Source organism: Lepisosteus platostomus, chromosome 8, assembly GCF_059453375.1.
Source record: "Lepisosteus platostomus isolate fLepPlt1 chromosome 8, fLepPlt1.hap1, whole genome shotgun sequence".
Classification (NCBI taxonomy): Eukaryota; Metazoa; Chordata; class Actinopteri; order Semionotiformes; family Lepisosteidae; genus Lepisosteus; species Lepisosteus platostomus.
Window position 1 is genome coordinate 33,126,394 of NC_142618.1, and position 14,284 is coordinate 33,140,677.

The window sequence follows — 14,284 nt, forward strand, 5'->3', positions numbered from 1 at the left end:
TCCTGTCATTAAGATAGGAATCAATTTTAATAACAGCTTGCAACCAAGCCAATCAATAAACAGTTTCACAAAACAAACATTCTGGTTCATTTTAAACAGTGAAAGAGAAAGAAAATGGTATTGCGAAAGAAAGAAAAGTATGTTCATGCAATCCGCTGCTTGTGTACTGTATTGCTTCAAACCTTAATACAAAAATTCCAGATTAATATCTAACCTAAAACCATTTTCAGTTTATTTAAAAAAAATAAATACTGTTCCTACAGCAACTGCACACCCATCAGGTTAAAGACAAAAGAACATTGCAATAGGGTAGATAAGTGTTGCCAGACATGACAAAGTACACCAACATAACCCACAAGAAAAAATTCCAGATTCTTCCGAGACCCCATCAAATTAACAATAATTCCTTACACTGGAAACTCTGGACACTCCACTCAAAGCGCTTTACAGGTAATGGGGACTTTCCTCCATCACCACCAATGTGCAGCCCCATCAGGATAATGCGACGGCAGCCATAGTGCGCCAGAACACTCACCACACACCAGCTATCAGTGGGGAGGAGAACAGAGTAATAAAGCCAATTCATAGATGGGGATTAATAGGAGGCCATGATTGGTAAAGGCCAATGGGAAATTTGGCTAGGACACCGGGGTAAGACCCCTACTCTTTTCAAGAAATGCCCTGGGATTTTTAATGACCACAGAGAGTCAGGACCTCAGTTTTATGTCTCATCTGAACGAGGGCACCTGTTTACAGTACAGTGTCCCCATCACTATACTGGGGCATCAGGACCCACACAGAATAAGTGCTCCCTACTGGCCCCACTAACACCCCGCTTCCAGCAGCAACCTTAGCTTTTCCCAGGAGGTCTCCCATCCTGGTACTGACCAGGTTCACACCTGCTGAGCTTCAATGGGTTGCCAGTTGTGAGTTGCAGGGTGATATGGTATGCAATTAAAACCAGTTACCGCTTACAGATGCATCCTGACATGTTTGTCAAACATGATCGGTATTTATCAGAGTGAACTTCTTTCAGCAGGTGGCTGGAAGAGGTTGGGGGCTCAAGAGCTACTTGCAGACAAAATCCACCTGTTAAGACACCAGCTAGCTTCCTGCCTCTCAGCCCTGTCCTGCTGGGCCTGACTCCCTGGGCCTCACCTGAAGAGGTTCTCGGCTCCGGCCCGCATCCTCATCTCCTTGTTGATCTGCTGGTTGATCCTCACCCGCCGGTGCTGCAGTCTGCTGCGCTGCGTCTGTGCCAGGGGGTCGCATCCCTGCAGGGAGAACACGGGAGGGTCAGGATCGAGGGGACGGCGCCAGCCCGGAAAATCTCCCCCAACTCCATCCCTAATGGAGCACACAGCCCTTTTAACCTAAACACGTAGGCTCGGTGCAAAATCTGTGATGCCCCCAATTAGTGCAAACGAATCAACTAAACGAGAAACAGAAACTGCAATGGACGGGCGTCTTGTCCAGGAGGTAGTCCTGTCCAAGTGGTTAGAAATTGGATGGAAGGACAAACAGGAAAAAAACACACCTTGAATGCTGGCTTTCTTTATTACAGAAGCTGGACAGCTGACTCCCTCAGAAAAAAAGACTTTTCGGAACTCATGTGATTGTTGACCTTGACTTTATCAGCTTTTGTCAGTTGTCTCCTGAACACGATCAGCCTCTGGGGCGGAGCGGCCTTGATTTAGCCCAAACCTTCCCATCTTCCCGCAGAACAGCCACAGCCACAGCCACAGTGTCTCCGAGCTCGCGGGGCTGCTGGCTGAGCAATCTTGCCGCCCTTGTCTCCTGAACCCACTGCGAAGCCTGTGGCTGGCAGAAAGCGCCATAACGCCTCTCGGAGGATGGCATGAACAGCCCTTATTCTCCAAGCCAGGCTGATTAGCAATTGGCAGGTTTTTAAAAATAAAATCAGTGAATCTAATGAAAAACCTGGCAGGGAGGGCCTTAGCTAGCCTGGGCCCTTCATCTTTGTGTAAAACAGCCTGCATCTCCACTCAGCTCCAGCTCTCCTCTGCCAAGCTTCAGGCGAGTCGGGGAATGAGGGTTCCCACAAGTGTTCAAGTCGGAGGAGTGTGGACAGAATTGCCTGCAGGGACAGTGCTCCAGCTAGGGCAGCAGCAGTTAGGGCTCTGGCCTCAGAATTGGAAGGTTGTGGGTTCGAATCCTGGGTTGGGCACTGCAGTACCTTGAGTGACAAACGTCACTCCGACTCCTCCGCTAAACTGCCCAGCTGTGTGAACGGGCACAAATGTAAACTCCTTTGGATAAAGACATGATATAAATGTACAATGATAAAGTACAGAAAAATTCAGGTATCTAAAAAACATTATAGCCTGATGACTGAGTTTAAAGTAAACAAAAATACCATTTGGATTTAAATTGTAGGACATCCCTGTACTGCATAAAACCACAAGTTGGACATAAAAAAGCAAAGCAAATACTACGTTGAATATTTGTACTGTACCTTTTCACTGACATTTACAGTACATGCAAGACTTCTGTAAAGTGCTGATTCAGATCGTGTTCCTCTGCAGTGAGGAACAAGGGGGCAGGACTCAAACATCCAAATAGGGGGCAATTAAGAGAAGCCAATTACCATGAGCAGCATGTCTTTGGACTGAGGAAGGAGACAGACACAGGGAACACTCAGACTCCACACAGAAGGTGCCCTAGTACAGAATCAAACCCAGGACCCAAAAGATCAGAGGCAGCAGTGCAAAATATAATGCCACTCTTAAATATATATATATAACTTGACTCATTCTAGTAATGTGTGTATCAGATACCAAGATGAACTCTTCCGAGAGACAAAGACATAACCAACTTATACATTTTCCATTTGATGTTCATAAAACCATACTAATTCTTTGCATTTATATAGCACTTATAATCTCAAACTTCTTCACATATTGAGGGAACCAACAACATCCATCCCTGAAGTGCAGCACCTACTTGGGTGATGCTCGAAAGCCATTTTGCACCAGCAGCTCCTCTACACAGCAGATCAGGCAGAGCAGAGAGAAAATAAATTAAAATGGAACTTGAGGAAGGCCTGACTGTATGAACTAATTAAGTTAGTTAATGCTTCTACTCATGAAAGGAGCCACAGGATCTTTAATGACCAAGTAGACAGGACCTTGGTTTAATGGCACAATAATGTTAATTCACTCTGTTTGGATATTGGTCTCGGTGGCTCTGTGGCTAAGGATCTGAGGCTGTGGCTGGAAGGTTGCCGGTTCGTATCCAACGGCCAGCAGAGGAATCTTGAGCAAGGCCCTTAACCCCAACTGCTCCAGGGGGTGCCGTATAAATGGCTGACCCTGTGCTCTGACCCCAAGCTTCTCTCCCTGTCTGTGTGTCTCATGGAGAGCAAGTTTGGGTATGCGAAAAGACAAATTCCTAATACAAGAAGTATAAGGCCAATAAAGTGATCTTAAAAAAAAGTCTGGTACACAGAGGTCCACAATGCATCCAAAACACTGTCATAAAAAGACCGTAAAAGATCATGTGTTGGTTTGTAGATATCTACAGTGTATTATTATTGCCAAATTTCATACAGCAACTTTAATTCATTCACAACCAGCAGAGACTGAAGGGGATGTCCCAGGATATCAACACTATGCATGACAAGCACAGAGATTTGAAAACTTAATCTTTTAGGTAAAATTCTGAAAAGGGCAGTGAATTCCATTAAACAAATCAGAAGGAATTAGGAAATCAAGCTTAAGGAAATGTAAATTTCCTTGTAAATGCAAAGAGGTTCCACAAACTAAGACGCAAAATTATTTTGTTGAGTCAATTAACTGGTATGCTATGAAACATGTTCTGAGATTCAACAAAAGGGTTTGACAAGGTATTAATATTAATCACATCTAGTTACTTTCAATGAAGGGTACTGTAAATTGTTTATAAGTAAATTCAGCTACACCTAATATTTTAAAACTATGTAAAACTGCACAAAAATGCAATATGCCATATTGTCAACAGTTCAGCAACAAGCCTGGGAATAAAGTGAAGTTAAATAAACTCTGAGTGATTATCACAGTGACCCACGTAACCACTGTTCAAATAAACTTTTAAAAGGTAAAAGTTCAAACAGGATTTCCTTTGTGAAAATACTGCACTGCAAAGAGTGCCAGAATCCATTGCTCAACAGAAATCAGAGTCACTCCCACCTGAAAACAGTAAATCCAAGTAGCGTTTACATCACTACCTAAGGATTATCACACAAAGAAGGAGGATTTCCAGCAGGTCTGTATTTACTCAGTTCAGACTGGTGACAATTAACTGCGAAGAGCATCTGTGAACTAGGCCAAAGAGAGGAGTTGTGTGCCAGGGCTGTAGGAAACTTAAAATAGCAACAAACATTCAGATGCCTGTCCTCTCCTGTGTCTGTGTCTGACACAAGTCAAAAACCTCTCTGAGGGGGTAGGGGAGTTATCATCCAACCACTGCCCCCTCTGAGCAGAAAACTGGATTTCGGGAACAAGTCGCTAGGAAACACAAGAAGGACTGCACGCCCAATCATGCGAGCGGGAACTCCTTCAGTTCGGGTTGTGTTGTCACAAAGACCCCCGCCGCTGCCTGCTGATCGTCTCTGCTTCTCACCTGCCACACCCAGTGTGTTTCCGTGGCAGTCCAGAGAGAGAGAGCACATCCCTCACTTACTGTAGGAACAAACACTAAAGACACTGTCAAAAATCACCTGTGTAAAATAGAATTCCATCCATCCATATTCCAGCTGCCTCTTCCAATATGGGATCGCTGGGGAGCTGAAGCCTATCCCAGCAAGCAACATGCGCAAGGTGGGATACACCCTGGATGGGACACCAGACCATCACTGGGCAAACACAGACACACACACACACTCCTACAGCAAGACCCCTGGGATAATTTTTCAGATGCCAATTAACCTAAAGCATATCTTTGAACTGTGGGAAGAAAACTGGAGCACCCAGAGGAAAACCACACAAACATGTGGAGAACATACAAACTCCACGTAGACAGCAGCCCAGGAATTTGAGCCCAGGGCCCTGGCTCTGCAAAGCAGCGATGCTAACCTCTGTGCCCCCATACTGCATATAACCCAACATACATTTGTTAAATCCAATTTTAAAACACTGACTATATAAGTCAGAAAACTAAATGTGGACCCAAAATTCAAGTTGCCTTCCAGAGTATGATGTTAGGTAATGTACACTTTCCTGTAGAAATCCCTTATGATCTAATATCCATCATGTTAAATCTTGGTTACTACCACAATGCCCCTTCACTGTTAAATCATATTTTAACAGTTTTTCCAAAGTGGGGTACACTGAGACTAAGCAAAGCTCAGCTATGGCTTTAGAACAGAAGGTCTACAACTACAACACCTCCCAAACATACAGAACCTGGGACAAAAATAATAAAATGGAGAGAAAAAAACTGAGCACAAAAGAGATAAACTGCAGCCAGAATCAAAGGTTCTAATTTCTGTCACGGGAGTTGCAATTGTGTACTGATTTCCTCTGTTTGGATGGATGCAAGCAGGTGGCTGAAGACCGTCAGTGAAGAAGGAGACCAGAAACTCTCAGGGCCTGGAAGTGAAGCAGCGAGAGGCTGCTGGTGACATTTTCTGAAAGCCTCCTGTGCAGAAGAGACTGTTTGCATCTCACAGCAATCAAGATCAAACACTGCTCTACCAAGGCTCTCCTGTGTGGCTTGACTGGTAAAAGCACTCGCCCAGGCACAGGCTGAGCTCTTTGATTGTGGGTTTGAGCCTAGACCATGTGACTGGCATTTTCTGTGCCAGCAGACCATACCATGTTACACATACAAACTGTACAGCGATTGCCTGTAAGAGCCCTGATCACCTAATCCCACCTTACCCACCACCAGTCATTATCAGCTAGTAAACAGCAGTGGGCAGAGTAGGATTAGATGAACAGGGCTCTGTGCAACAGCACCAACAAAAATAATGGGCAAATTATGAAGGGAAAAATTATCTGCAGACAAACTACTGCTTCATTACTGTACTTTGTGTGAGCTATTTGCACATAAGATGGTATTACTTGGCCATTGTGTTCTTGGGATAAATGTGAATTACACATTAGTGTACTGCCTCTGGATAATCTCTAAATTACTCTGACAGATGATAAATTTGGTAGTGGGTACAGAACAAGTAAACAACATGACTAACCTCCATTCCTCACCCCTTTTTGAATAAAGAAATTTGGTGCTTTGCAGAAAGAAATTACTCCTTTTACAAATGAATTTTGGAAATGGCTCAAATCACCCACATTCTGTATATGTACATTCACCCCATGATTTCACAATACTTTTAACCATTGGTGTGGCTTTCCTCTGAACTCTAAAATGAAACAATTCTAAATCAAACTGATTCACACCCTCACACCAGTCTGTGCGTACAGACAGACTGCAGAAAGCTTATGGTTATTGTCCCGAGTCATATGAATAAAAATACTTTACTACTTTACTTGTGAGTAGCAGGCCACTGAACTCCCCCTTCACCAGCCCAGTGTCCACAGGCTTAACGCTGGACTGAAGATGAGTTTCAGTTTCAAGATACAACAGCAGTTTCACAGTTCATATTTCCATGACATCTATTCTACACCACTTCACAAAGTTGTGACAAGCACATTTGAAATCTACAGTCACACTGCAGCTTATCATCTTAGCAAAAAGAAAAAGATTACTGTGGTTAAAAAAAATAGCAGTGGAAAACCACACACTAGAAATGAGTGGATGAGAAGCTTATGTTTTAGGAAAAAAAAGAGACAAGATGTTTCAACCAACACATTACCAGTTCATCACACCTGTGTAACCAAGGTGTCTCATAAAATTCCAGTCAACTCTCTCCCTAATGAGGGGAATCAGTGCTTCTGCATCAGTCACAGTCACTTGAGTGTAGCATTGGCAGTCATAGATGATCAAGTCCTCAAAACAACCCCAAAACACTTAATCAATATCCATATACTGTGCCTATAGAAAATCTCTATGCCCTTCCCAAAGTAACACATTTTGTGGCCTTATAGCCTGAAACCAAGACACACAAAAGCAGAATTTATTTAACCTTTAACCTTGTAACACACAACTTCTAAGTGAGAAAAAATGTTCATTCTGGAATGTAATTACAAATGAAAACCTAGGAAAACCTAGGAAAACTGGCTACATAGAAATACATGTATGTCTCTTAGTAACATCAACTGCAAATGAGCTCTGGTGTAGCCAATTGCCTTCCAAATCACACAACAAGCTAATTAGCCTCCTCTTGTGTTCATATGAAGTGATTCTGGTGACTTCAATTTAAAATCAGCTGCTCCTGCAGGCATCCTCTGCTGAATGGTACTTTAATACTATTCTAAAAACATGCAGTACATGTAAAAATAGTGAAATTCATATTTTGAATCTCAGTACATAAAAACAATGTGGTGATCAACATTTCCAAATGAAAGGCTGTTTTTTTCTGGACTCTAGACATGCCACATTCACAATCAGGGAAACAGCTCAATCCCACTTAATGAAACACAAAACAACTGCATTTTGCAGCCCATGGCTAATGAGCGATAATGAATCTGAGCACCGTGAATGTGAGGTGAATGATTTTGAAATAATCAGGGGAACTCGGAGACAAAGGCCAGTTTTTACACTGGAAACAAAAGTAGTATTTGTGAAATTTAGGGGGAAGACAAATCTGAACATAAAAAGAAAGAGGCTGTTGTGTCATCTTAGAAAGCCAACACAGTGGGGCTTCGCTACAAAGACACAAAGACTAATTGTCTTATAAATGCTAACCTCATTACTTACAATTCACCAAACTGTAGGACTCTTTTTCCAGACATCTTTGTGCTTAATTGGACACAGTGGTGAAGACAAAATTTGGTTATTAGATTGAAAAATATGAAAGGGACTGCTTAGCAATGACCAAAAAAATCCCTCTCTCTACATGTACTAATTAAAAGTGTATTGCCCTCCAGCAAATCAGTGCATGCAGTGCAGGAAGAAAACTCTTTGATATGCAGTGAAACTAATCATTATCAGATTCTTTTATAACATTCAAAGTGCCTGTCGAGAGGTGTATAACACTAAGAGTCCAAAAGAGAAAGTTCTTGTGCCTCCTAATAGGCTCTTCAGGACAAGGTCGTTGATTTTCCAGGAATTTTTCTTTGGAATCTAGAGAAGGTTTGATTAATATAATGCATTGCACACATGTGCCAATCTTCTTGTTCAGCTCTAACTTGGCATCATCAAAATTGCACCTTTCATCTGAAATCTGCTTCCTGACCCAGGACACCCCTGTTTAGAGAAATGTTGCAGGTCTGGTAGATGTACGTTGATTTGGCATGACATGCTCCTGGCATGTGAGGCACCAATTGGTGGATATGACACATTGCACACATGTGCTGATCTGTTATGTATTAAATTGTGTACTGAGAAACAGTCAACTCGAATGCAATTGATAACAAAGCCCACCTGATTCAAATGGCCTCATACTCTGTTTCCTTCGCAATCTGCATATTATTTTCCAGAAGATCCCTCGCTTTTGCCTTTACCCAACATAATAAACCTACTCATGACAAGAAGTCACACACTGGACCTTGTCATTACCTGTGGTGTTGCCAGCACATCCTTGAACTGGGCATTTCAAATCATCTGCCTACAAGACAAAGTGTATGACCATATTTTGAAACATCAGTTTGATTCATTCAGATTTGCTTTCCCAGTAAATTTTAAGTTCTCCTGAAAGTGGCCTGGAGAAAGTCTCTGGGAATCCACCACACTTTAGAGTTCCACCCTAGGTGGTTGTTTAGATCTGTTTGCTCCCTTAACAATTCAAGTCATCTCATTTTTTAGTCATTCCCTTTGGTGCAACAACCAACTTCGCTCCAGGAATTGCATGGGAGTCAACTTGAACAGGGAAGAACACAATACCAATGCTATGTTAAGACACTGACTGCCACTAGGTTTGTTTTTTTAGGAAACCAATCAAAGAAGGGAGCCCATCTGTCACACCTGACATCCCTCCCTAGAAGGCGCTCCACTACTCCCGTTATTGTCCTTGTGATTAAGCTCTCCAGGTGTACCTTCTTAGATGTATTATTTTAAGATCAGCTCCTCCAGTCCTAAGGGCTCATCATTAGGGTAAGGATGTCGCGAGGCCCGCCTGGCACCAGGAAACCCTACGTCCGTCTCCTGAGGGCATAGGCCTCATCCCCGACCCCTCCCGCTTCCCGAGCCAGGGTCTGTAGGATCTCGCCACGTCACCCTTGGACCTTCATGTTTTGTCTGTCTGTGTTTTCCCCCTTCCCGGGGATTTTAACCTTGTCGCGTCCCAGGATGGATTACTCGCTGATGGACTCTCAGACTGTGCCCTGACCTGCTTTTTGACCCGTTTGGATTTGGATGCCATTCTTTGTCCCCCCACATTCACTGTCTCACGGATTGTCACTATTATTTTGTGCACTATTAAACCCCTGTGTGTTTCCTTTTACCACACCTCCTGTTTTCTTCAGCTCTTACCGCATCGCATAGTGTCTACTACAAGACCTGACACGGATCTCAGTCCGTGTTCATGACACCATCTTTCATTATATTTTAAATCAAATAGATAACACTCATCTTAAAGTCATTTCAAATGGGTTTCATATTGACTCATAGCCCCAAAACAGCTCTTGTTAGGGTTGTTAATAATCACCAATAACTGCTGTCTCTGGTTCCGATTTGTGCTGCTGGACCTTAACAAGCTGAACCATGTTGAAAACACATCCGTTCAGACCTTATCTAAAGGCAAGAGTTTATGTAATCTGTTTTAGCTTCTGGGCTCTGGTTCCCACTGGATTTTAGAATAGTTTTCACAATACTACAGCTCTCCTTTAAAAGGGCTTGAATGGTTTGGCTCCTGACTACATCATTGAACTGTTCACTCCCTTCAGATCCTCCCAGTCCTCGAAGCCTAGGAGACGGTGTTTTTATTATCTGTTCTTCTCTGCCCCAGTGTCATCAATCACTACCTCTTCTCCCCCAGGTGTATAGCAATTGGTTACATTTTGACACATCCTATCAACAGTAAATTACCTTATATAGGAGAATAGGCAGATGCAGGTTCAACAGAAGGAACAGAACAAGACTGTATGATATGAAAGGCATTACAAACTGTTCTGGATAAGTGTGCTCATTTTCTGGTGCTCTTTGTGTCAGCCCTGTTATTGTTTGTTTTATGACCATACGACCGCTAATCCCGTCTGTGCCTGGGCGGATTACGGAACTGGACACAGTCCAGCCACAGATTACCAGACGCACACAGAAAACGGGTCCGCCGCACTCAGCCCTGGCTCCGGTCGTCTTAAACACAGTATTTAAAACAATATGTAAGCAAATGTCAAGGTAGGGAACAGGTCAGCGTTCTAAAGCAGATTTGTTTATGAATTCGTCAGCGAACCGCTGACCTCATACAGTGACTACAGTCACACCGCGGAGCACTGAAGTTTAACGACGCAATCACAACTATCATATGTAAACCTACATGTGAAAATCAATACACAAGAAGCGCCATAAAGCAAAAATACTACTCTACAAACTGCCTACCTGCGAGTACTGCATTAACTAATTCTATTCCCGTCTCTGCAGGAGGTAAATGCTTTAAAGCACAAAGATAAAGTGTAAAATAGTCCATTGTCAGTAGTATGATACTGTGTTACTTAATGTAGCCCAAGAGAAACTGATTTTGGATCACGAAAAGCCTATTTAGTTTGATGAGTAAACGCGAACAATCATTTCAGCGCTACAGCCTAACACCTGTTGTTCCTCTTGGTTTGCATCTGCCTGAAGCAAACCATGGTTTTCGTCGTTTTGTTTTACAAAAAGACATTGCAAGTGATGAATTATTCTTAAACCCTGACCCTTGAAAACCTTAAACGCTGTAAAACAGTAAGAATGCATTAAACGTCTGTTTCCTAGGTGGTATTCAATGATCTATAGCTGTCTGTCTGATCGGGTATACGATCTTAGATTTTTATCAAACGACATTCAGGAAACATCTTAATTCATCGGTCAAACTCACTTCATTGTGGCGATTCTACCATGAAATCATACATGAATAAGAAGTTTTTCTTCGCTATTTTTCGGGATGATATACTTAAGACTGTATTGTACAAATCAGACAGGGACCTATGTAACTATCACGTGGACACTAAAAGGAATCCAAACAGTTTCTCAGGAGACTGATGACATTGTCACACTGCCATTAGATTATGCAAATATTGTCGCCTAGTACAAATATATTGGATTTAAAACACACCAGAGATCCTGGACAGTGAATGCCATCGCGCCAGCTAACACTGTACAGCTGTTTAACTCCTTATTTGAGGCAACTGGGTTTATTTTATTCCTTTTAAATTCGTTTATCAGATTACAAACAACTCCCCCCCTAATAGTGCACACGCCCGATCTCCATACTGATGCATGTTTTATCTCACCTGATACGCGTCTAAGTGAGTGGAGCAGGGTGTCCTCAACCCGCTACTGCAGCTGCTGATGTTGCGGTTGTTAACCCCTTACCTTCCGGATGCTCCCGGTTGGGCTGACCTCCTCTGCTTGCGGGCAAAGATCCTCGTCCGAGCCTCCAGACATCCCCGCCACACCAACGCGCCGGCAGCGATCACAGCATCGCCGCTGATTTGCCAAACCGATCCCTTCAGGTCGCAGACAAGCAGGTGTATTATGACAAAAATACTAATACAGTAGTAATATTAACGGACACCACAGTCTCTGTAGCCCCAGAACTAATCTACATTACACCAGGACCCGAAACGCTGAGGGTGTAAAAGGACGTGCTGCGATATCCTAAGCAGCATGCTGATTTTAAAGCAGCTTCTTTTCCCAGGCCTTTTTTCTTCTGGATTTTAGTATTTTACTGTAGAACCACAAGCAGTGCGATGTATGCTGGTAGCATATCAAGGCGGCTTTCCAGTTTCAAGTTAAGTGCTCCTTTTCCTTGCAGTGCTGCGTTTGACCTCCAGTCTCCGCGAATTGCTGGTTAAAAAAAAAAGTTTCAGAAAAAAGTGGAAATTTTATCCCGGAACAATATGGAGCAACAGGGTCAAGCTCACCCACTGCATCTGCCTGCTCTCCAGATCTTCTGTGCTGCACTCGCGCAGCTGACTTTCACACCACGAGCACCGCTTGCTGCTAGGGGTGAGGGAGGGGATAAAGGTGTCGGAAAACCAATCAAAGCTCAGACTCGTATAACTGCCGCGGGTTTGAACAAAAGAAAACCACAGAGCCCTGAACTGACAAGCGGTTTTATCCAATGAAATACCAAAGGGGCGGAGACCGCTTTCGGCTCTGTACTGTGGAATGTTTGTTGCCCTTAGCAACACGTAGGCATTAGAGGTTGGGGGCGTAGTTTTCATGGAAATTACGATCCACGAAGACCACCCATCAGGACAAGGGGGTGACGTAATCATGCCTCTGTAACCAAGCCTCGCTTTTGTGAAGATTTGGATAACAAAACCAGGGGAGTCTTTATTCCACTACATTCATCTCAGAGCAAAGCCTGTTCTGGTTTAAACTGCGGTGCAATGGGAGTCATATCCGTTACACACATTATAATATGGGAAAAGGCAAAATAGACTGAGTCAGTACCACCAGAGTAAAGTCATAATCACGTGGACAATCAAAGTAAGGAAAAGACATCTTTTATTATAAAGAACGTAAAGAAAGAGCATCTGTTTGTTTGAAAACTTGATACCGTGATCGTTAGCTCAGTTTCTCCCCACACTTTCTCTGTCTGGTTCAATTTAAACACACCTGTCTTTCACGCAATATATTAGCTTTGTGGTCACAATAGCAATTAAATATTTTTTTTACGTTTTGAAAACATGTTTTTTTCACGTAGACAAATATTTAGAGTGGAATCAATGTATGTGGGTGTAGGAGGCGAAGTACACAGGAGTCCCTGTGACCCTGCAGAGATCCTGAGTGACACCCACACACCCTGCTGTGATTTGATTATATTTTTGCCGGTGCCTGATGGGCATGCTGACATGAGGAGAACTGCTATTGTTCAGGGACACAGGGCCGAGCCTATAAACCTCTATAAACCCACCACTTTAGAAACCTGCAGTAATATATATAGGCCAGGGACCTCAAGCCCAATTTCTAGAGGGCACAGTGACTTAGGTTTCTCTTTCAAGCTCTTGGTTACCTCATTGGTTAATTATTTAATTATCTGCATAATGATAAAACGTCCAACCAGGTTTTGACATGTTTTACTTGTAAATGTTTGTTTTGTGAAGTGAACATTTTCAATCATCAGCTGGAAAAGACCTTTTGAATGTATGTCTAAGAAAATAATTGCATTAATTGTTTAATTGACTTCTCGAGATGGACCACAAAGAGGAGAACTTGGCCTAGTGAAATAGACCCTTGTGCCCCCTGAAACAGACCTTATCTATGACATTATGAGGGGGTCTCGAGCTGCAGGAGATGTCTAACCACTCTCTGGCCAGAACAATCCACAGATCTTGATCCTGTGTTACAACAGATGGGACTGGTGGGAGAGGAAGTTCATTGCCAAACACCATTACCCTCATCACAGCCTCAACTGGAGGCCGACCTGCTGGAGGAATGATCTGGACTACAAATATTTCAAAACCTTGCCGAAAACATGCTATATCCTTCGATTCTTACACCTTATATAGTGTGGATTCCAAACTTAATCTCCACCAGTTAGCATTGGAAGGTTATAAAACAAAATATAAACAAACTATAGTAACTAGCCTGTCTGTCCATTTTCTAACAGCTTTATCCAATACAGGGTCATGGGGGAGCTGGAGATTTGTCCCAGCAAGCAACAGACACACAGTAGGAAACAGCCTGGACAGGACACCAGTCTATCACAGGGAACACAGGGACACAAAGATACATTCACTCCCTCAAGAGGCAGGTTTCCCAGAAATTAATTAAACTACCAGTAGGTCTTTGTACCATGTGAGAAAACCCACAAGAACATTGGCAGAACACAGTTAGCACCTCAGGAACTGAATTTGAATTTGAATTTCAATTCAAAATTAGCAAAGATTGAAATGATTTAATTGCCATGGCGAGGGAAAACACTGACCCTTAATGGCAAAGTGACTTTAATTGACTCTTTAATTGTATCACAATTTGTTTATCTTTTTTAATCCATTCCTTCTGCAGACAATAGTTTCTTCAGGCAGTATGAGGCTAAGATATCTTTTTATGGAGTGGAAAACTAGAAAAAAGGTACAGT

At 42.8% G+C, this 14,284-nt stretch overlaps 1 protein-coding gene across 3 annotated transcripts in view; it reads right to left on the reverse strand.

Annotated features, from left to right (window-relative positions):
* rhpn1 (rhophilin, Rho GTPase binding protein 1) overlaps nucleotides 1-12,195 on the reverse strand; it is a 49,786-nt gene extending 37,591 nt beyond the window's left edge. For 2 of the 3 annotated variants that reach the window (XR_015940906.1, XM_088643236.1), the window contains exons 1-2: nucleotides 11,569-12,195; nucleotides 1,159-1,274 (exon numbers count right to left, since the gene is read on the reverse strand). Coding sequence is in view for 2 of the 3 variants with exons in the window: in XM_088643236.1 (XP_088499362.1) it covers nucleotides 1,159-1,274; nucleotides 11,569-11,640 (188 nt within the window). In the remaining variant the exon portion in view is untranslated. Of the gene's footprint in view, nucleotides 1-1,158; nucleotides 1,275-1,537; nucleotides 1,588-11,568 lie in introns of those variants that run through there. The other variant, XM_088643237.1, reaches the window with a different exon arrangement.
* Between the last annotated feature and the right edge of the window lie 2,089 nt (nucleotides 12,196-14,284).